This window comes from Bos mutus, chromosome 8 (genome assembly GCF_027580195.1).
Source record: "Bos mutus isolate GX-2022 chromosome 8, NWIPB_WYAK_1.1, whole genome shotgun sequence".
Lineage (NCBI taxonomy): Eukaryota > Metazoa > Chordata > Mammalia > Artiodactyla > Bovidae > Bos > Bos mutus.
In genome coordinates this window covers 46,334,757-46,356,113 of record NC_091624.1, presented here as the reverse complement: position 1 = coordinate 46,356,113, position 21,357 = coordinate 46,334,757, and the positions used below count along the sequence as shown (strand labels likewise).

Genomic DNA, 21,357 nt, shown 5'->3' with positions numbered 1-21,357 from the left:
GCCTGACTTTTCTCCATCATGGGGCAGAACAAGTACATGGAATCAGTTGTGAGCAACCCTGACATCATAGCTCCCCCAATCTCCAGACCGAAATGAACAAACTGTTGGTAAGAACCAAAAGAGTGCATGGGTATTTGTGTGTGTGTGTGTGTGTGTGTGTGTGTGTGAAAAAATACCCCTCTAGGTTAACCCAGATATTCTATTTCTTCTAGGAAGCCCCATGTTCTAGTAAGAACATCATCAAGAATCTAATATAATCTATTTTCAAATATATTCACAAGTTCTTGGCTCTCAGGATGCTGGTGATTGAGGTTTTTGGGAGAAAGGATGGTTGAAGGGCTCCAACATAACAACAGATACATGCCATCTTGGGAATGCACTTATCTTCTCACGGTTATCTTCCTAACTGTTAGAGAGCCCCACAGGAGATGTAGTGTCCATGTTGGGGTGGGGAGATTGGGGAAAAAGTGAAATGTCAGGAAAAAAGGTACAGAGCTGGACGATGGGAGTTTCCTATTGTGAGCTGTCACAGGACATCTGGTGCTGGTTTGGAGGAAAGCGGGGATAACTGAGCAGGAGCAGACTGTGGAGCAGAGGAGAGATGGCACTGGAGGGCTGCCATGGCTTCAGGGTGAGGCAGAGGGGCCAATGGGCAGGGGCAGAAGGGCAGCCCCTGGGAGTGGATACAGCTCTGTACTCAGCACCTTGGCTTTGGGAAGGGGACAGAAGCCTGACTGTGGAGCCTCCTAGCAACTCAAAGGGAGAAGAGCTAGGGCCTAAGGTCCAGGAGAGAGAAAAAAAAAAAAAAGGTCTCTGTGAGGTTGCAGGGCTGAGTCACCAGGCCTACTGAGAAGGTGACAGAAAGGCCAGTGGGGACAGAAAGAGAAGGTGTCCCCAGAGTAGCAGGAGGCTCACAAGTGAGGGGCCACAGGAGGACCCCAGCAAGCAAGATACCTTCCCGACAGCTGTCACAGCCAGTCTGCACCTCCAGGAGCCTAGCAGGCCCAGGTGCAACCCGAGACACCACTGGGGCAGGCTGTGGGCAGTCAGGCCCGGCTGGGGCCCCTTTCCCAGGGGAAGGGCAGGGAGGAGATGGACGGAGGAGGGGCTGAATTCTAGTCTCCAAGAAACCTGGTGCCTGGAAATCTTGAGTCACAGCAGGAGACACACCCATGCAGGAACAAAGAGGGGAAGGAAGGAGTGAATGACCCAGCAAGAACATACACCCCTGTCCCTGTGCCACTCACAGCTTCTCCAGAGGAGACTGCAAGGAGGGGGAGGAAAGTACACACATGCTTCTTTTTATATAAAGTTATGTATTTAGGTCATGGATTCATGAATATACGAGTCTCTTCTAGCTAGTGGATAATGTAGCTATTTCTTGTATTGTTTGATAATATCAACAAACTCTTCAAAGGGATCTCCAACTGTTTCCCTGTCTAGAAGAAGAGATAAACCAGGGACTCCGCTTTCTTTAGGAAATGCACATGCAGAGGCTATCTGTCCTGTGTTCTTTTGTCCTATCGTCAAGCTCACCGATCCTTTCTTCTACCGGTCAATTGCACAGTTAAACACGTGTAGTGTGGATTTTTCACTTCAGCTGTTTGACTTTTCAGCCCTACAATTTTGTGTTGATTCCTTTTGATAGTTTCTATTTTTACAGACCATTCCCTGCAGTAATCCTCACTTCTTAAGTATCTGCTCCAGCTTTGATAACTGTATGCAGCTGAGTAGCCATCACCCAGTCAAGACACAGAACACTCCCAGCACCCCACACAGTCTCTTCTGCCCCAGTAGTCCTTTCCCACCCACCCCATCAGGACAGGCACTCCATCCCAGGATATATGGGACTCAAATGAGGAATATATATGAGGGCACTTAGGAAAACAGAAGAATAGTTATTCCACAAGTGCGGAGACGCTTTGCACCATTATCAGTAGTCTAAATAAGGAAATGAAAGCATGCGATAGTCTCCAGGGAAGGTGAAAAGATAAAATTAAGTACCAATTTTGACTTTTTGAAACCATCTCAAAACAGGAGGCTGCATCCACAATGACAAGAATTTCTACATGAAACTAGGATGCAACCTCATTCTTTTCTTAAAACTTAATTTAGGACTTCCCTGGGAGCACAAAGGATAAGAATCTGCCTGCCAATGCAGGGGACACAGGTTCCATCTCTGGTGCAGGAAGATCTCACATGCTGTGGAACGACTAAGCCCACGCACCACAACTACTGAGCCAGAGCTCTAGAGCCCTCGAACTGCAACTAATGAGCCCAAGGGCTGGAACTACTGAGGCCGCGTGCCTGGCGCCCACGCTCCGTAACAAGAGAAGCCGCTGCATGAGAAACCTGGGCACTGCACTGAAGAGCAGCCCCTGCTCACTGCAACTAGAACAAGCCCACGTGCAGCAATGAAGACCTACCGCAGCCAAAAATATAAATAAATAAATGGATCATATGAAATTTTTTTTTCACAGTTAGGAAAAATAAAACAAAGAAAGACCCACAACCTCAGATCAAAGCTACTGAATTCCAGGAACCAAAGCTGGACGCACCTGTGCCCAAGTGTGTGTGTGAGGCTGGGTTACAGTAAAAATACACTTGTATATTTACAAGTACAAAATATGTTTGGTGGGTTGACCCAGATTCTACTCTTCTAGAAAGTCACCTACTAACGTCATCAGAAAACATATATGGTTTTATTTTCAAATATATTCAATGTAATAATTTTGAAAAAATCAGAAATTTTTAGTTTTAGGAGGCTTATTACTAAATATTATAATAACCACACAGTGGCATACATGCAGCCTTTATTCAATCATTCAACAACCATAGGAGCACCCGCTCTGTGCTGCCTGCTTTAGGTTTCAGGAATATATTGACAGCTAGTGAAAACAAGACAGGTAATAAGTAACATAACATCTCTTAGAGCAGCCAGTCTACCACAGCTGGCTCCCTTCCCCTCCATGAACCTGATCTCCCTCCTTCACCACTTCCTCTTGGGGCAGAAGGTGGGACCAGAACGGCCTTTTCCTGTTTCTACTGCAGTCCTGGGCAAGCAGAAGGGCCAGGGCCCCACAAGATCCATCACACGTTCATCAGCACGGACTCTGTTGTTTTTCTAGCTTTAGTTTCATTACTTTCTGTTCTAATCTGTACTATTTCCTTCCTCTCTTTGCTTTACCTTTAGTATGTTCTTCATTTTCTAGTGTGTCACTGAATAGTATTAGGTTATTGATTTGAGATTTTTCTTCTTCCTTAATGCAGTCATTTATAGGCATAAATTTCTTTCTAAGTTTTCAGCTGCTTTAGCTATATCCCATAAGTTTTGGTATACGGTATCTTCAGTTTCATTTATCTCAAAATATTTAACAATTTCTTTTTTGATATCTTCTTTGACTAACTGGTTATTTGAAAGTGTCTTGTTTAAATTTTATCATAGCTGTGAAGTTCCCCAATCCCTTCCTGTTTGTGATTTCTAATTTCATTCCATTGTGGTGGGAGGGTATGTGTTCTATTATGGCTCTCCTTTTAAATATATTGATATTTGTTTTATGAGCTAGTATATGGTTTATTTGGAGAAGGCAATGGCACCCCACTCCAGTACTCTTGCCTGGAAAATCCCATGGATGGAGGAGCCTGGTAGGCTGCAGTCCGTGGGGTCGCTAAGAGTCGGACAGGACTGAGCAACTTCACTTTCACTTTTCACTTTCATACATTGGAGAAGGAAATGGCAACCCACTCCAGTGTTCTTGCCTGGAGAATCCAGGGACAGGGGAGCCTGGTGGGCTGCCGTCTATGGGGTCGCACAGAGTCGGACATAACTGAAGTGACTTAGCAGCAGCATATGGTTTATTCTGGAGAATGTTCCATGCACACTTGAGAAGAATGTATTTTGTTCTTGACTGGAGTATTCAATAGATGTCTGTTGATCTAATTGTTTTATAATGTTCATGTCTACCATTTTCGCGTTGATCTTCTTTCGGTTCATTATGAATCCTTACAGATTAAGGAAGTTACATTTCTAAGTGTGATTTGTGTTCTGAGTACTTTTTTTCTAGTTTGTTTTTATCTTTGTTATGATTCCTTCCCTTTGGCTTTCTTAATTTTTATATATCCTTTAGGCAAGTTTTATAATTTGTTGTCATACTGAAGAAGTTCTTCCCCTCTCCAAAGTGGTAAGAAATTTTTTCTCATATTTTTGCAGTACTCTTCTGGTTTCATATATTACAATTAATTGATTGATCCACCTATTTTTAATTATCCAATAAGAAGAGCATAAGGAAGAAACATCATTCTTTTTCAGAAGTCATCCTAGTTGCTGTATCATCATTATTGAAGAGTTAGTTTTTTATCATTAATAGGAAGTGTCATCATCATAACACATTATTAAGGAAAGGTTTTAAAGGTTGGGTTTTTTTAAGAGCATCTTTCATTATTAATAAATATGAATTAGATGAGAGAGACAGATCCTGCAAGGAAGACTGAGGTCACTGAAGGAGGAAAGCCCAGGAGGTGAAGGTCAAGCCTAGGGACATGGGGTCCCGGGTTGTGACAGCTCTTCCAAGTCTTCAGCTCAGTTCCAGATCACAGAACCCCCTTCCTTTGGGTCACTGTGACTCTCTACAGGTCGGACCATTTTTCCTCTTGTTTTCCCGCCAGGGCCCAATGGCATGGGCTTTGTTTGAAGGCTCTTCCCTCATCACTGTATTTGTTCTGTGCCTCTTTGTGTCTCTTAAGGACTACGAGCTCGTTGAGAACAGGAATTAGGACTTCCTTCTCTAAGTTCTAGAGGCCCAGGTGGTGCTGTTCAATAGAGTAATCACCAGGTCCTTATGGGAATGGAGCACTTCAAACAGCTTCTCTGAATCAAGATGTGTTGCAAGTGAAAAATACGTTCTGAATTTCAAAGACAATATTTAAGAAAAAAAAGTCCAGCAGTATTTTATATTGATTGTTGTTGTTTAGTCACTAAGTCATGTCCAACTGTTTGCGACCCCATGGACTGTAGCCTGCCAGGATCCTCTATCCATGGGATTCTCCAGGCAAGAATACTGGAGTGGGTAGCCACTGCCTTCTCCAGGGGATCAGGGGATCATTCCCTTCTCAGGGGATTTTCCCCACCCAGGGGTGAAACCTGGGTCTCCCGTGTGGCAGACAGACTCTTTACCATCTGAGCCACCAGGGAAACTCCTGAGCTTCCCTGTACCCCATTTTCTCCCCTCTTCCTATAGAGCCCCAACCGCCCCCAGGCTTTCCCATGCTGGTGGGGTCTTCTGAGGCTGCAGAGCCCCTCCTCATCCGACTGTGTGGCCCCACACTGCCCCTTGCCCTGTCCATCCCCACACCTCTTCAACACATTTCCCCTTAGGCCAAGCTAGCTTCTCCACTGGGCACAGCAGGCTGCAGGTTAGGGTCCATGATCCCATCAGTGGCCCATGAAAAATTTTTCAGTATATATGTAGAATCTAGAGAAATGGTACAGATGAACCTATTGCAGGGCAGGAGGAGAGACACAGATGTAGAGGACACACATCTGGACATGGGACGGGGGCGGAGGTGGGGGAGGGAGGGATGGGATGAACTGAGAGATTGGGATTGACATACACACACCGCCACGTGTAAAATAAATAACTAGTGGGAACCTGCTGTATAGCACAGGGAATTCAGCTTCATTCTCTGTGATGACCTGGAGGATTGAGGATGTCTAAGAGGGAGGGCTATGTGTATACATATAGCTGATTCATTTCATTGTACAGCAGAAAATAATACAATATTGTAAAGCAATTACACTCCAATTTTTAAAAAAATCTTGAAATCATACAAAACTATTTGCATAGAGTTCAATCTCAGTTATATTCATCTTTATACCTATTGAGTCCGAAATGTAATCTTTAATTATTTTTGTAAGCAAGAAGGGGCCTAGAAAGCCCAAAGGTGCTGACAGCAGACAGAGTCATAATGAGGCCACGAGTGTGCTCCTTCAAGGTTCCCATAAAACCCTGAGCCAACTTGACTGGCCTCACACCCAGCCCTGTTCCCCAGTAGCACCTGAATCTTTCCTATTTGGGGACTTGAAGGTCAATAGTAATTCGCTGTCCTCTGACACTCCAGTGTTGGCTGAGGTTGGTAGGAAGAGTCAACAGGTGGAGGACGAGAGGGCCTCGTATTTAAAGCTTGACTAAAGGATGAAGCTCAGCTTGTGCCCACACCCTTGTGACCCTTGACCTAGATGAGGCCTCCCCTCACAGGACTCCCCCTGCAGCCCATGGAGGCCAGGGTGGGCCTTGCAGAGGCCCTGCAAGGACAGCTCTGAACACTCAGCAGGAGCCCGGGGGCTGCAGGGCACAAGCCTGGAGCCTTTTCCCACCCAATGAGGGGGACTGAGGGGATCCTGACCTGCAGACAGCAGAAGCCTGTCCCCTCTCCACTGTCTTGTCAGGAGACCTGGGACAGGAGCTTGCCCCTTCCTCCTCCTCATCCAGCCAGCTGGCCCTGTTGGGTCCCCTACATCATCCCTGTGTCTGTACCCAGGTGCCCTGAGAGGAAGCTCGTGGCCATGGCTTGTACCCCCTGGAGCAAAGTCAAGTGTGTGGACCAAGAATCAGGTACCCTGGCCCATGAGGAGACTCCCTCTCCCTCCTCAAGCAGTTCACACACACATACACACACTCACACACACTTTTACAAATAAGCATTATACTTAGTGCAAACAAACAAAAAATCAGATCACAGGATCAAACGTTAAGGAACTATCCTCAGGTTTTAAAAGACATTGATCTTTTGTGTATTAACTATAGGTTTTGTTTTGTGAAGCCCAAGAATACTGAACTCTTGCCTGGAAAATCCCATGGACGGAGGAGCCTGGTGGGCTGCAGTCCAGGGGGTCGCTAAGAGTCGGACACAACTGAGAGACTTCACTTTCACTTTTCATTTTCATGCACTGGAGAAGGAAATGGCAACCCACTCCAGTGTTCTTGCCTGGAGAATCCCAGGGACGGGGGAGCCTGGTGGGCTGCCGTCTCTGGGGTCGCAGAGAGTCGGACACGACTGAAGTGACTTAGCAGCAGCAGCAGCAACAGCAGCCAGAATACTGAAGTAGGTAGCCTATCCATTCTCCAGGGGAACCTCCCAACCCAGGAATTGAATCAGACTCTCCTGCACTGCAGGGGAGTCTTTACCAGCTGAGCTACCCAGGAAGCCCTACATATGGCAACTTATATCTATAACAGTCTATTTTAAGTTGATAACAAGTGTGATCCCATTCTAAAGCTCATCATTTTTAGTCTCCTACCCCCAACATTGTACATTTTTGATGTCACTTTTCACATCTTTTCATCTTGAATATCCCTTTGTTAATTATTGTAATCATAGTTATTTTTACTGCTTTTGTCTTTAAGCTTCATATTAGCTTTATAGGTAATCAAACCAGTACTGTTACTAAATATTTACCTTCCAGTGAGATTTATTCTTTCATATCTGTTCTTGTTATTATTTGATGGCTTTTATTTTCAGCTTAAAAAAATTTTTTTTAACATCTGTTTTAAGGCCAGTTTAGTGATTAACTCCTTTAGCTTTTGTTTGTCTCACCATAACCATAATGTGCTCAGTCATGTCCGACTTTTTGGAGCCCACCAGGCTCCTCTGCCCATGGAATTTTCCAGGCAAGAATACTGGAGTGAGTTGCCATGTCCTCCTCCAGAGGATCTTCCCCACCCAGGGCTGGAACCTGCATCTCCTGAGTCTCCTGAATTGGCAGGTGAGTTCTTTAGCACTAGCGCCACCTGTCTGGAAAACTGTTTTGTTTATGAATAATCACTTTGCTATGAAGAGTATTACTAGTTAGACGTTTTTTTCCTTTTAGCATTTTGAATATATTGTGCCACTCCCTTCTGACTTGCAATTTTTGTGCTGAAAAGTCTGTTGATAGCCTTATGGGGGTTCCCTTGTAGGTAACAAGTTGTTTTTCTCTTGCTGTTTTTAATATTCTCTCCATTATCTTTAACTTTTGACATTTTAATTATAATGTGTCTTAGTAAGGATCTCTTTAAGGCAGCAGCAGCAGCAGCAGCAGCAGCAGTAAGGATCTCTTTAAGGTCCTTATTTGGAACTTTCTGAGCTTCCTATATCTAGGTGTCTGATTCCTTCCCCACATTAGGTAAGTTTTCAGCCATTATTTAATCACATAAGTTTTCTGCCCCTTTCTAGTTCTCTTTTGGAGCCCTATAATGCAGTATTGCCCTATAATATCCTTTAATGTTGTCCCATAAGGTCCTGAAGCTATCTTCACTGTATTTCATTCTTTTTCCTCTCTGATGTTCTGATTGGGTGAGTTCCACTGCCTTGTCTTTTTTAAAACATTTTTTAAAATATATATTTGCCTATTTATTTGGTTGCATCAGGTCTTAGTTTTGTCACATGGGATCTTTTGTTGCAGTGCATGGACTCTCAAGTTGTGGTGTGTGAGGTCAGCAGTTGCAGCATGGGCTTAGTTGCACCGTGGCATATGGGACCTTAGTTCCCTGACTGGGGATTGAACCTACATCCTCTGCATTGCTTTCTGGTAGCTCAGCTGGTAAAGAATCCACTTGCAGTGCAGGGGACCACAGTTCAATTCCTGGGTCGGGAAGATCTGCTAGAGAAGGGATAGGCTACCCACTCCAGTAATCTTGGGCTTTTCTGATGGCTCAGCTGGTAAAGGATCCACCTGCAATGTGGGAGACCTGGGTTTGATCCTTGGGTTAAGAGGATCCCCTGGAGAAGGGAACGGCTACCCATTCCAGCATTCTGGCCTGGAGAATTTCATGGACTGTATAGTCCAGTTCAGTTCAGTCACTCAGTCCTGTCCAACTCTTTGCGAACCCATGAATTGCAGCACGCCAGGCCTCCCTATCCATCACCAACTCCCGGAGTTCACTCAAACTCACGTCCATCCTGTCAGTGATGCCATTCAGACATCTCATCCTCTGTCGTCCCCTTCTCCTCCTGCCCCCCATGCCTCCCAGCATCAGAGTCTTTTCCATTGAGTCAACTCTTCACATGAGGTGGCCAAAGTATTGGAGATTCAGCTTTAGCATCAGTCCTTCCAAAGAACACCCAGGACTGATCTCCTTTAGAATGGACTGGTTGGATCTCCTTGCAGCCCAAGGGACTTTCAAGAGTCTTCTCCAACACCACAGTTCAAAAGCATCAATTCTTCGGTGCTCAGCTTTCTTCACAGTCCAACTCTCACATCCATACATGACCACTGGAAAAACCATAGCCTTGACTAGACGGACCTTTGTTGGCAAAGTAATGTCTCTGCTTTTGAATATGCTATCTAGATTGGTCATAACTTTCCTTCCAAGGAGTAAGCATCTTTTAATTTCACGGCTGCAATCACCATCTGCAGTGATTTTGGAGCCCCCAAAATAAAGTCTGACACTGCTTCCCCATCTATTTCCCATGAAGTGATGGGACCAGATGCCATGATCTTATTTTTCTGAATGTTGAGCTTTAAGCCAACTTTTTCACTCTCCTCTTTCACTTTCATCAAGAGGCTTCTTAGCTCGTCTTCACTTTCTGCCATAAGGGTGGTGTCATCTGCATATCTGAGGTTATTGATATTTCTCCCGGCAATCTTGATTCCAGCTTGTGCTTCTTCCAGTCCAACGTTTCTCATGATGTACTCTGCATAGAAGTTAAATAAGCAAGGTGACAATACACAGCCTTGACATACTCCTTTTCCTGTTTGGAACCAGTCTGTTGTTCCATGTCCAGTTCTAACTGTTGCTTCCTGACCTGCATACAGGTTTCTCAAGAGGCAGGTCAGGTGGTCTGGTATTCCCATCTCTTTCAGAGTTTTCCACAGTTTATTGTGATCCACACAGTCCATGGGGTCGAAAATAGTCCGACACGACTGAGCGACTTTCACTTTCACTTTCCCCTGCATTGTAAGCTGGAGTCTTAACCACGGACCACCAGGGAAGTTTCCACTGCTTTGTCTTTGAGATGACTGATCCTTTCTTTACTTTACCTAGTCTGCTGCTGAACCCTTCTATTGTTTGTCAGTTCAGTTATTGTATGTTTCAGCTCTGTGGCTTCTATTTGACAGTTTCTTATATTTTCCATCTCTTTGTTGAAGTTCTCACTGTATTCATCCATTCTTCTCCCCAGTTCAGCAAGCTTCTTTATGACCATTACTTTGAACCCTTTATCAACTAAATTATTTATCTCCATTTCATTAAGGCTTCTTTCTAAGGCTTTATCTATTTAGTCACTTGGAACAGGTTTCTCTGTTTCTTCATTTTGCTTGATTCTCTGTGTTTGTTTCTAGACAGTAGATGAAACAACCACCTCTCTCCCAGTCTTGAAGGAGTGGCCTTGTGTAGGAAATGAATTTTTCATTCAGCCCTACCCCTGCTCTTAGTCATCTCTCAAACTCTTGGGATTGTTGAAGCAGCCTACTATATTTTTTAAGAGTTCCCAGTAGTTGAGCATGTGCCAAGACCTGTCCTATTGCAACGGAGCAGGACACTATGGTCCTTGCGCTCCCCCCACTACGTCCTCTGCCTGCCTCTTGTCTATGGAAAACTTCAGTCCAAGAATAAGTTTCATCAAAGAAGTGAGAAATGCAGAAACAAAGGAAAATAGTCAAAGGAGACCAAATTATAATAATGTAGTCATTAAACTTAGTCAAGGATCTTTAGTTCTTTCTCAAGGGCTATAGATAATATTCTGAGCCATATCCTGTGAGCTGTCTTTTTTTTTTTAATTAATTTAACTGGAGGCTAATTACAATATTGTAGTGGTTTTTGCCATACATTGACATGAATCAGCCATGGGTGTACATGTGTTCCTCATCCTGAACCCCCTCCCACCTCCTTACCCATCCCATCTCTCAGGGTCATCACCGTGCACCAGCCCTGAGCACCCTGTCTCATGCATCAAACCTAGACTGGCGATCTAGTTAACTATGATAATATACATATTTCAATGCTATTGTCTCAAATCATCCCACCCTCATCTTCTCCCACAGAGTCCAAAAGTCTGTTCTTTATATCTGTATCTCTTTTGCTGTCTCACATACAGGGTTATCATTACCATCTTTCTAAATTCCATATATATTTGTCTTAGTATACTGTATTGGTGTTTTTCTTTCTGACTTACTTCACTCTGTATAATAGGCTCCAGTTTCATCCACCTCATTAGAACTGATTCAAATGCACTCTTTTTAATAGCTGAGTAATATTCCATTGTGTATATGTACCACAGCTTTCTTATCCATTCATCTGCTGATGGACATCTAGGTTGCTTCCGTGACCTAGCTATTGTAAACAGTGCTGCGATGAACATTCGAGTACACATGTCTCTTTCAATTCTGGTTTCCTTGGTGTGTATGCCCAGCGGTGGGATTGCTGGGTCGTATGGCATTTTGATTTCCAGTTTTTAAAGGAATCTCCACCCTGTTCTCCATAGTGGCTGTACTAGTTTGCATTCCCACCAACAGTGTAAGAGGGTTCCCTTTTCTCCACACCCTCTCCAGCATTTATTGTTTGTGGACTTTTTGATAGCAGCCATTCTGACCGGGTGTGAGATGGTACCTCATTGTGGTTTTGATTTGCATTTCTCTGATAATGAGTGATGTTGAGCATCTTCATGCTGAGCTGTCTTATAGATACTGAAACCCCAAGTGGAGAAGTTAACTACATGATGACCAGACTGTACCCAGGATATGAGGTGCCACAATTCCAAGAACTGGCCTCAGAGAAATGGAAACAAATGGACCCTGGAACTGTACCTAAAACAATCAAGATGATGCTGGTCAGACCACCGATGACCAATTTGAAGATGACTATCAGAGCTGACTCTGCTGTTTCTATATGTGGTTCCCTCCTCACTTCTGTCTATAAAAGCTCTTGCCCACAGGTTGCCGGTGGGGGCGGGGAGTCGGCCTTCGGATAGATGTTCACCACTCTCGCCCCCCAGTTGTCCGCATCTGAAATAAAGCAAACTTTCCTTACCACCAACCTGGCCTGCTTATTGGCTTTTGGGCAGAGAGCAGCCAGACCCACACACACACTTTCAGTAACACTATCCCAAAGGGGAAGATCTCAGTGCCTATATTCAGGTCGACTAGAAGTCAGCCACATACACACACAAAGAAATTTACAGGCCAATATTCTTGATGAACACAAATGCAAAAGTCATCAACAAAATTTTAGAAAGCTGAATTCAACACTACATTAAAAGGACCATACAACATAATCAGTGGGATTTATTCTAAGGATGCAAACTATGGTTCAAAATTTACAAATCAAAAAAAAATAAAACAAATCAGTCAATGTGATATACCACATTAATAAAATGAAGAACAAAAGTCATATGATCATCTCAATGGGTACAAAAAAAGCATTTGACAAATTCAATATTGATTTACGATACAACTCTCAACAAAGCAGACATAGAGGAAATACACCTCAACATATAAAACCCTGTGTGACAAGGCCACAGCAAACACCACATTCCATAGTGAAAAGCTGAAATTATCTCCTCTAAGATCAGGAACAAGATACAGACACTCACTTTTGTCATCTTTATTTAACATAGTATTGGAAGTCCCAGCCAGAGCGATTAGGTAAGAAAAAGAAATAAAAAGCATCCAACTTGGAAAGGAGGAAGTAAAAGTGTCCCATTTTGCAGGCAACATGATATTATGTATAGAAAATGCTAAACACTCCATTTAAAAAACCTCTTAAGACTAATAAATGAAGCCAGTATAGTTACAGGATATAAAAATCAATATGAAAACATATGGTGCATTTCTTTACATGAATAATAAACCAGCAGAACGAGAAATAAGAAAACAATCTAATTTACAATGGCATCAAAAAAATAAAATTCCTATGAATAAGTTGAATAAATTTAGCCAAGGAGGTCAAAGACCTGTACATTGAAAACTGCACAAATAAATGGAAAAACAGTCCATGCTTATGGATTTGAATAATCAATATTTTTAAATGTCCATATACCCATAGAAATCTATAGATTTGATGCAATTTTTATCAAAATTTCAATGGCACTTTTCACAGAAATAGGACAAATAATTAAAATTTTTACAGAACCACAAAAGACTCCGAAGAGCCAAAGTAATTTTTTAAAAAGATAAGGAAGGCTGGTGGCATCTTGCTTCCTGATTTCAAACTATGCAAGTGAAAGTGTTAGTCGCTCAGTTGTGACCGACTTTTCGACCCCATGGACTATAGCCAGTCAGGCTCCTCTGTCCATGGAATTTTCCAGGCAAGAATAATGGAGTGGGTACCCATTCCCTTCTCCAAGGGATGTTCCCAACCCAGGGATCAAATCTGGGTCTCCCCCACTGCAGGCAGATTCTTTACCATCTGAGTCACCAGGGAAGCCCTGTATTGGAAAGGGAGAGTCTTAACCACTGGACCACCAGGGGAGTCCCTTAATGAAGGATTTTTGCATGTATATTTATAATAGATGTTGATCAGTATTTTTTTTTTTTTTGGTAATGTCATTGTAAGTTTTGGATACCAGGGTTGTGCTGGCTTTATAAAACAGTGAAGAACTGTTGCCTGTTCATATTTTCTGAAAGAATTTGTATAAGACTGATATTATTTTTTCTATGAATATTTATAGAATTCCTCAATGAAACTACATGGGCCTGCAGTTTTCATTGCTGTAAGATTTTAAGTGATGAATTCTAATCCATAAAAGATATAGGATTAATCAGATTTTCTTTTCAACTTGTATCTGTTTTACTAAGTAATATTTTCAAGGAATTTGTCCATTTTATCCAAGTTGTCAAATTTATCTGCATTAAATTATTCCTAAGTTCCCCTTATTGTCCTTCCTAGGCTGCAGAATTTGTTATAATATCTTATCATTAATTGTTGATATTGGTATTTTTTGTTTTTTTGGCCTTTTTTCTTTTAAAATTTGGTTTGTTAATTTCATTAATCATTTCAGAGAATCAACACTTGGTTTGTCAATTCCTTTCATTATTTGTATTCTATTTCATTGATTTCTACTCATATTATTATTTTCTCCCTATTCTTTTGAGTTCAATTTGCACTTATTTTACAGTGATTTAAAAATGTGAATCTTCAGGTCACTTTTTTTTCTTTAATTAAAAAAAATTTTACTCCCCATTTCTCCCAACCCCCTATTCTTTTAATAGAACATCTTTAATTGGAAGAGCTTCCCAGGTGGCACCAGTGGTAAAGAACCCACCTGCCAATGCAAGAGACTTAAAGAGATGTGGGTTCAGTCCCTGGGTCGGGAAGATTCCCTGGGGGAGGGCACAACAATCCACTCCATTCTTGCCTGGAGAATCCCTTGGATAGAGGAGCATGGCGAGCTACAGTCCATAGAGTTACAAAGGGTAGGACACGACTGAAGTGACTTAGCATGCACTCACACTTTAATTAGGAGAAGGTGATGGCACCCCATTCCAGTACTCTTGCCTGGAGAATCCTATGGACAGAGGAACCTGGTAGGCTGCAGTCCATGGGGTCACTAAGAGTGACTGAGCGACTTCACTTTCACTTTTCACTTTCATGCATTGGAGAAGGAAATGGCAACCCACTCCAGTGTTCTTGCCTGGAGAATCCCAGGGATGGGGGAGCCTGGTGGGCTGCCTGCTATGGAGTCGCACAGAGTCGGACATGACTGAAGTGACTTAGCAGCAGCAGCAGTAGTACACTTTAATTGAAAACTGCAGTTTAAGCACTGTGTTAGCAGCTTTTCACAAGTTTCCATTTAGTATATATTCATTACTATTTGTTTTGAAATTCAAAAAAAAAATTCTTTTGATTTCATCTAAGAACCATAATGATTTGAAGGATGTTGCTTAATATTCAAATTTTGGAGTCTTTTTCTAGAGATCATTCTTGACTAGCAATGTAATTTCATTAAAGTCAGAGAACAGAGTTTATATTATTTCATTGCTTTTAAACTTATTTAGACTTTTTAAATTGTCTAGAATGTGGTCTATCTTAGTGGAAGTACCACATTCACCAAAAAAGAATGAGTCTTCATTAGATGTTGCAAGCATGCTCTCTGAATGTCAATTAAATCAAGATGGTTGATTTTTCTTTTTTTCTAATTTGGTCTCTCTGTGCAGCTTCGAGGATGTTAGTTCCTCAACCAGTGAACCTGTTGTGCCCTCCATAAGACAGCAGAGTCCTAACCACTGAACAGTCAGGGGAATTCCCATTATGGTTGACAGCGTTACTTCTGTTGTTGTTTAGTGGCTAAGTTGTGAGAGACTCTGCAACCCCATGGACTATAGCCTGCCAGGCTCCTCTATGGGATATTCCAGCAAGCATGCTGGAGTGGGTTGCCATTTCCTCCTCCAGGGAGCTTCCCCAGCCTAGGGATCTAACCTGTGTCTCCTGCATTGGCAGACAGATTCTTTACCACTGAACCACTGGGGAAGCCCAATAATGTTACTACCCTTTTTCATTTTCATTAAAGGGTGATATGATAGTCCTTTGATTTCATCAATTTTTGCTTTATGTATTTTTAAAGCTCTTTTATTAGGCACAATATATTTATGGTTAAGATGTCTTCCTGATGAATTGATACTTTTAACACTACAAATGTACGTTTAAAAAATCTTTGGTAACATCAGATGAAAACTTGAAATAGTCTTCTATGGACCTGGGCAATCCTTCAGCATTGACATTCAGTTATCTCTGTTCTGTCCCCAGCTTGCTGGTCACATTTCCCACCACCCAGATCAATACCCCCATGCCCCTCAGAGCAGGACAAAACACTAACATTAGTGCAGGCATCTTAGAACCCACACCACCCACGCATTCAGGGGGAGTCCTGTCTGCAGCCTGCTGAGTAGCCCTGTGCAGGGGCTGTGGGGCACCGGGGACAAGGCCAGGTCCTTCCTTTCCTCAGGGCAGTTCTGGCCACAGGAACCTGAGGCAGCGACAGCGATTCCTGTAAAGTCACCAAGGTGAAAAGAGCCTGGAAGGGCTGCAAGGCAGATGGGACAAGACTCCCAGTGGCAGGGAACAGGTGTGGACATGGAGGGAAAAGTCCCACAGTGCCAGGATCACAGACAAGAACGAAGTCAAAGTAATGGGAGTGGGGGTTGGGGCTGGGATGGACGAGGAGGAGGCTTCCTGGTGTGTAATCTCCATTGCACGCTGTTTGAGAGACAACCACTGGGGTGCACCAGGGTGCGGTGGAGATGTGAGACTTTGCCACTCACAGACTTGTGGTGTGTGTGTGGAGGGTGGGTTGGGGGTGTGAGAGAGAGAGAGAGACAGAGGAGGGAGACAGGAGGGCTGCGGTGGAGCAGCAGCATGGGACAAAAGAGAGGGAATCCAGGAAACTTTCCTGGGGGTCCAGTGGTTAGGATGCTGCACTTTCACTGCAGGGGTCAAGGTTGGATCCTAGGTTGGGAACCTTGATTCCTGCAGCCTTTGAGCCTTGGCCAATTAAAAGAAAGAAAGCAACTGAGAAGGGACGATGGGTTGTGGAAGTGTCTTCAGTTCGGCTCAGCAATTTGTCCACTCTGCTACCAAGCTGGTGAAGTTCAGAGATGAGTCCGGACTGGGGATTTCCTTTCGTGCTTCTTACCACTTACTTCCCGCAAGTGATGCAATACTGTTAGCTGGGTTTGCAGAGTCTAGTTGGACCTTGCTGTGTGCCCAGGTTACTTCCTGGAGCTGATGTAACTGTTTTAGGGTCTAGTTTGATTTTCACTCTCCCTTGATAGGTCACCCAAAACAACACTACTCTTTCCTCCCTGGGGACAAATGGGCCCTAAAAGCTGCACCGTTTCTTTTTTTTTCTTTTTTTTTGAACAAAAGATTCTTTAAATTCTATACTGCTTTACAATTTTCAAGCGATTCACACACAGGATTTCATATAATCTCACAATAACTGTTCTTTTCCCCTCATCCCTATCTTGCCCCTCCCTGCTTCCCTCTCCTCACTGGTAACCACCAGGTTGTTCTCTGTATCCCTGAGTCTGCTTCTTTTTTGTGTGTTACTCACTAGTTTGTTGTAATTTTTATATTGCACGTGTAAGTGGAAGTAACATCATACAGGGTTTCTCTTTTACTCTAAACCCCATCAGCTGTGACAAAGCCATAGTGTCAGACTTGTTCTCAAGGTCTTCCTGTGCTCTGAGACCTGTTTCTTCTAAGATTTGTGTGGCTGTGGGTAGTTGTTTTTACAAGTAAAAACACAGCTAGGTTAACAGTAGACCCTTCCGCCTGGAGTTCAGGGCAGCCATTAAATAGTTTTTTCAGAATGCATGCCACACCTGTTTCAGACTCAAAACAGAAATCAAAATAACATCTTCAGACCCTTTCCTCCTAAACTAGACAGAGCCCCTGAGGCTAGCCGCCTGATTACTGGGGATTTACCCTGTAAGCCCTGTGGGTTGCTGCGGAAGAAAGTAGAAGGAATTTGCAAAATGACCGACAGCAGCCGAGAAGGGGTGCTGAATGCAAGGGAGGGTGGGGGAAAGCTACTTTTCTGTAAAAATCGAGGGGAAGAATAGATGCGATGAGCATATTCTAGAATCTCAACATAAAAGGGGAGGAGAGAGGGAAAGGAAGAAGGGAGACAGGAGGGAGGAGGGGGGAAGGAAGGGGAGCAGAGAGGCTTCCAAAGGAGTTTTCCATTCCTTTTCCTTTGGAATTTACTTCTGGGACAGCCAGACAAGCCTAGGACCGGGACGGAGAACACGGGCTCTTCTCCCTCTGGGCCCGGGTCTGTCCTGCCAGGCCCTGAACCTGCTCCTTCCCCCCATTCAGCCCACGGTAGATCTCGCTCGGACAGGCCCCGGCCGCAGCTGACCCGGGCAAGCACGCCGCCGGGCCTTTTCCCGCCGCCATTTACCGGCCACCAGGCGCGCCTTCCGGAATGGTACCCGCGGTGGTACTCACCCACAACACGACACCCATGACGAAGACGAGGTACCCGAACCGAAGTTTGGGGCCGCCGGCGCTGGAGGCCGGTGCCCTCCGTCCGCGCTGCCCCTTGCGGTCGGGCAGCGTTCGCTGTCGAGGTCCCCGCAGGCTGATGGTCATGAGGAATCTTCACGGTCGTCCGTGGAACTTGGAAAGCCGGCCTCTGATGTCCAGACGTCGGAGCTCTTCTGTATACCTCCGCTCCTGCGCACTGTACTCAGGCTTTTGGAGAAAGCAGGCTGCTGTGGCCCCGCCTTGTCTTACTCAGGATATTGCTCAATCAGTCCCGGAAAAATAAGAATCTCCGTCTCCCTCTCGAACGCGAGTTGAACGCAGCCTGCGTGCGTGCTCAGTCGCTCAGTCGTGTTCAACTCTTGGCTGACCCCATGGACTGCGGCCCACCAGCCTTCTCTGTCCATGGGCTTTCCTAGACAAGAATACTGGAGTAGGTTGCCATTTCCTCCTCCAGGGATCTTCCCGATCCAGGGATGGAACTCTCCTCTCCTGCATCTCTTGCATTGGCAGACGGATTCTTTACCAGGGAGCCACCTGGGAAGTCCGATACATAAAGAGTTGGCATTAAAGGTTCTTCTTGAACCGGATCCCTTCTCAGGGGCAACGACCCTCCTGAGCTACCTCTAGTCCTCTGACTACCGCCTTCTACTGGCTCTCAGCTTCTGCTCCTCCCAGGCTCATTGACAGTGTGGGTGCAGGGGAGGGGTATCACTGCCTCCAGAGTCACGTGGCAGCTCTGTGCCAGGGGAAAGTTGTTGAATCAGAGGTTTGCTCTTAGCATCTTAGTAGCCAGGTGCCTGACTGGAGCAGATACTCAGTGAATAGGTGGGTCGACAGGATGAAGGTCACAGAGACTGCCATCGGTGGGTCTGAATTCAGGTCACAAATAGGCTTCGGATCTCCTCCATCACTACCTGTGCGTTGCAGTAATGCCAGGGTCAACGTCTGACTTTCACACGCAGGACTTCATACTAACTCCTCTCGACCCTACTGCTGCTCTTGCAGTCAGGCAAGCTAGAGGAATCCACTCCATTCAGCCTTTCTTGGAGATTTTTCTTCCCTGTAGAGTCTTTAAAGCCTTTGGGAAACAGAACTGCTGGCGGCTAATTGGCATAGGAAACCAAACCGGCCGGGAGGAGGAGGTCCCCACGTGGGTCGGGCTCGTCCAGCTGTCCCGAAACATCCGCGCTCTGCTGGACTTAGGTTGTGGGGAGTCCAGTATTGGGTGAGCGGCACAAGACTAGGTCCTACAAGGCTAGGGCGACTGTGGGCTGGGGACTGGGCAGGGGAGACACGAACGGGAGCCTCCAGCTCCACCCTTTTGTATCAGTTTTGTGAGGCCGGTGTGGTAGGAATTAAAATTCCTTTTTCCTCCATATGTTTATCCAGCGGTTCCAATATCATTTATTGAAAACACTTTCTTTTCCCATTGAATAATATTACTGCCTTTGTTGAAATTCAATTGACCGTCTATATGTTCCATTTCTGGACACTATATTGTGTTCCATGGATCTATTCATTTTCTCTCCTGTGCCAATACCACGTTGCCTTGATTGTGTGTGTGTGTGTGCTCAGTCGTGTTCCACTCTTAGCGACCCCATGGACTGGAGTCCGCCAGACTCCTCTGGCTGTGGAATTTCCCAGGCAAGAATACGGGACTGGGTTGCCATTTCCTCCTCTAGCAGATTTTCTGACACAGGGATGGAACCCCGTCTCCTGCTGCTCCTGCACTGGCAGGCAGATTCTTCACCAGTAAGCCGCCTGGGAAGCCTGTTGCCTTGATTACCATAGCTTTATAGTGAGTGTTGAAATCAGGTAGTTTAAGTCCTCCAATTGTTCTCTTTTTCCTCTGAAATTGTTTGTGTTTCAATATAAGTTTTATATAAAATATTTAATTAAAAAAGTCCTGGGATTTTAATAGATATTGCATTGAAAGTGATGATTGACAAGAATTGACATTTTAACAATATTGAGTCTTGCAATCAATGAGATGGTTTTATATTAGACCTTTCTTACTTAATCTTGACAACATTTGGTAAGCTTTCTGTGTACAGATTGTATACATCTTTTGTAAATGCATTCCCAAATGTTTTTGATGTTACTTTCAGTGGAATGGTTGAGATTATTGGTTTTTCTTTTCAGTCCATAGGTCCCAAAGAGTGGGACGTGACTGACTGAGCATGTTGTAGACAGCTTATAATTTCAGCTTGCTTTTTTCCAGTTGGAGAATTTCAGCCTTATAATTGACATGTTTATTCTAGTTACATTCATTGTTGTAGCTTTATTCAGAATATATGATTTGCCACAATTTCTTCATTTTGCCTTTGTTTTTTAACAATATTTTCACTGGGTATGAATGAGTAATGAGTCAACAGGTTTCTTTCACCACTTTAATTCTTAGCTCCATTGTTTAAGTCAGGTCATTCATTGGTCTTTTGAATGCAAAAAAAAATTTTTTTATGCACAAAATTTTCTCTTTGTTACTATGATGTGCCCAGGTGGTGTTTTCTTTATATTTATCTTTCTTTGGGACTTTCTAAGCTTTTCGAATTTGTAAATTGGTGTTTTGTACTACATTTGAGAAAATTACAGCCATTTTTTTTTCTCATTTGTTAGTTATTTCTTTTCAGTCTTCAATTCCAAACATATTCCATGGTGTTGTCCCAAAGGTCACCAAGATTCTGTTCCCTGTTTTCTTTCAGTTTTTTTTAACCTCTGCTCTTCAGATTGAATGCTCTTTAGATCTATCACATCTCTCTTCAAGTTCACTCATTATGTCTTCTGCAGTGTTCAAACTCTGTTAATAACATTCAAGTGAATTTTTAATTTCAGATAATGGGATTTTCAGTTCTAAAATTTCCTTTTGGTTCTTGTTTTATAGTTATCACTTCTGTGCTGAGATATCCTAACTTCTGTTCATTTTAATAATTTTCTACAGACCGAACATATATTTTAAAGCTCCCCAAAAGAGATTCTATTATGAATTAGAGGTGAGAACCAGTAAAAAGATATAAACTTTACCCCGGAAGGAAGAGATATGTAATGGGAAGTATCGATAGCAGAAAATGTTAAAATCCCTCTGTCCATGGGATTCTCCGAACAAACATACTGGAGTGGGTTGCCATTTCCTTCTGTAGGGGATCTTCCCAACCCAGGGACTGAACCTGGGTCTCCTGCATTGCAGGCAGATTCTTTACTGTCTGAACCACCAGGAAAGTCGACAGAGAAGGTATTATACTTTATTGACAAAGAAGTCTCAAGGGAAACCCAAAGACAACAGAGAATAGATAAACAAGCACAACAAGGGAATTTTAGTCTCTGACAGCAACCGCTACAGTAAACACCTTCTCCTAGCCAGACAAAAATAAAACCTCACCCTAAACACCTACTTAGC

General features: G+C 43.8%; 1 protein-coding gene across 3 annotated transcripts in view; it reads right to left on the bottom strand.

Moving 5' to 3' along the window:
• Nucleotides 1-19,841, bottom strand: part of LOC138988882 (tumor necrosis factor receptor superfamily member 10B-like) — a 37,063-nt gene extending 17,222 nt beyond the window's left edge. For 2 of the 3 annotated variants that reach the window (XR_011465108.1, XM_070375543.1), the window contains exon 1: nucleotides 17,925-19,819. Coding sequence is in view for 1 of the 3 variants with exons in the window: in XM_070375543.1 (XP_070231644.1) it covers nucleotides 17,925-18,068 (144 nt within the window). In the remaining 2 variants the exon portion in view is untranslated. Of the gene's footprint in view, nucleotides 1-17,924 lie in introns of all 3 variants that reach the window. The other variant, XR_011465109.1, reaches the window with a different exon arrangement.
• Nucleotides 19,842-21,357: the final 1,516 nt, after the last annotated feature.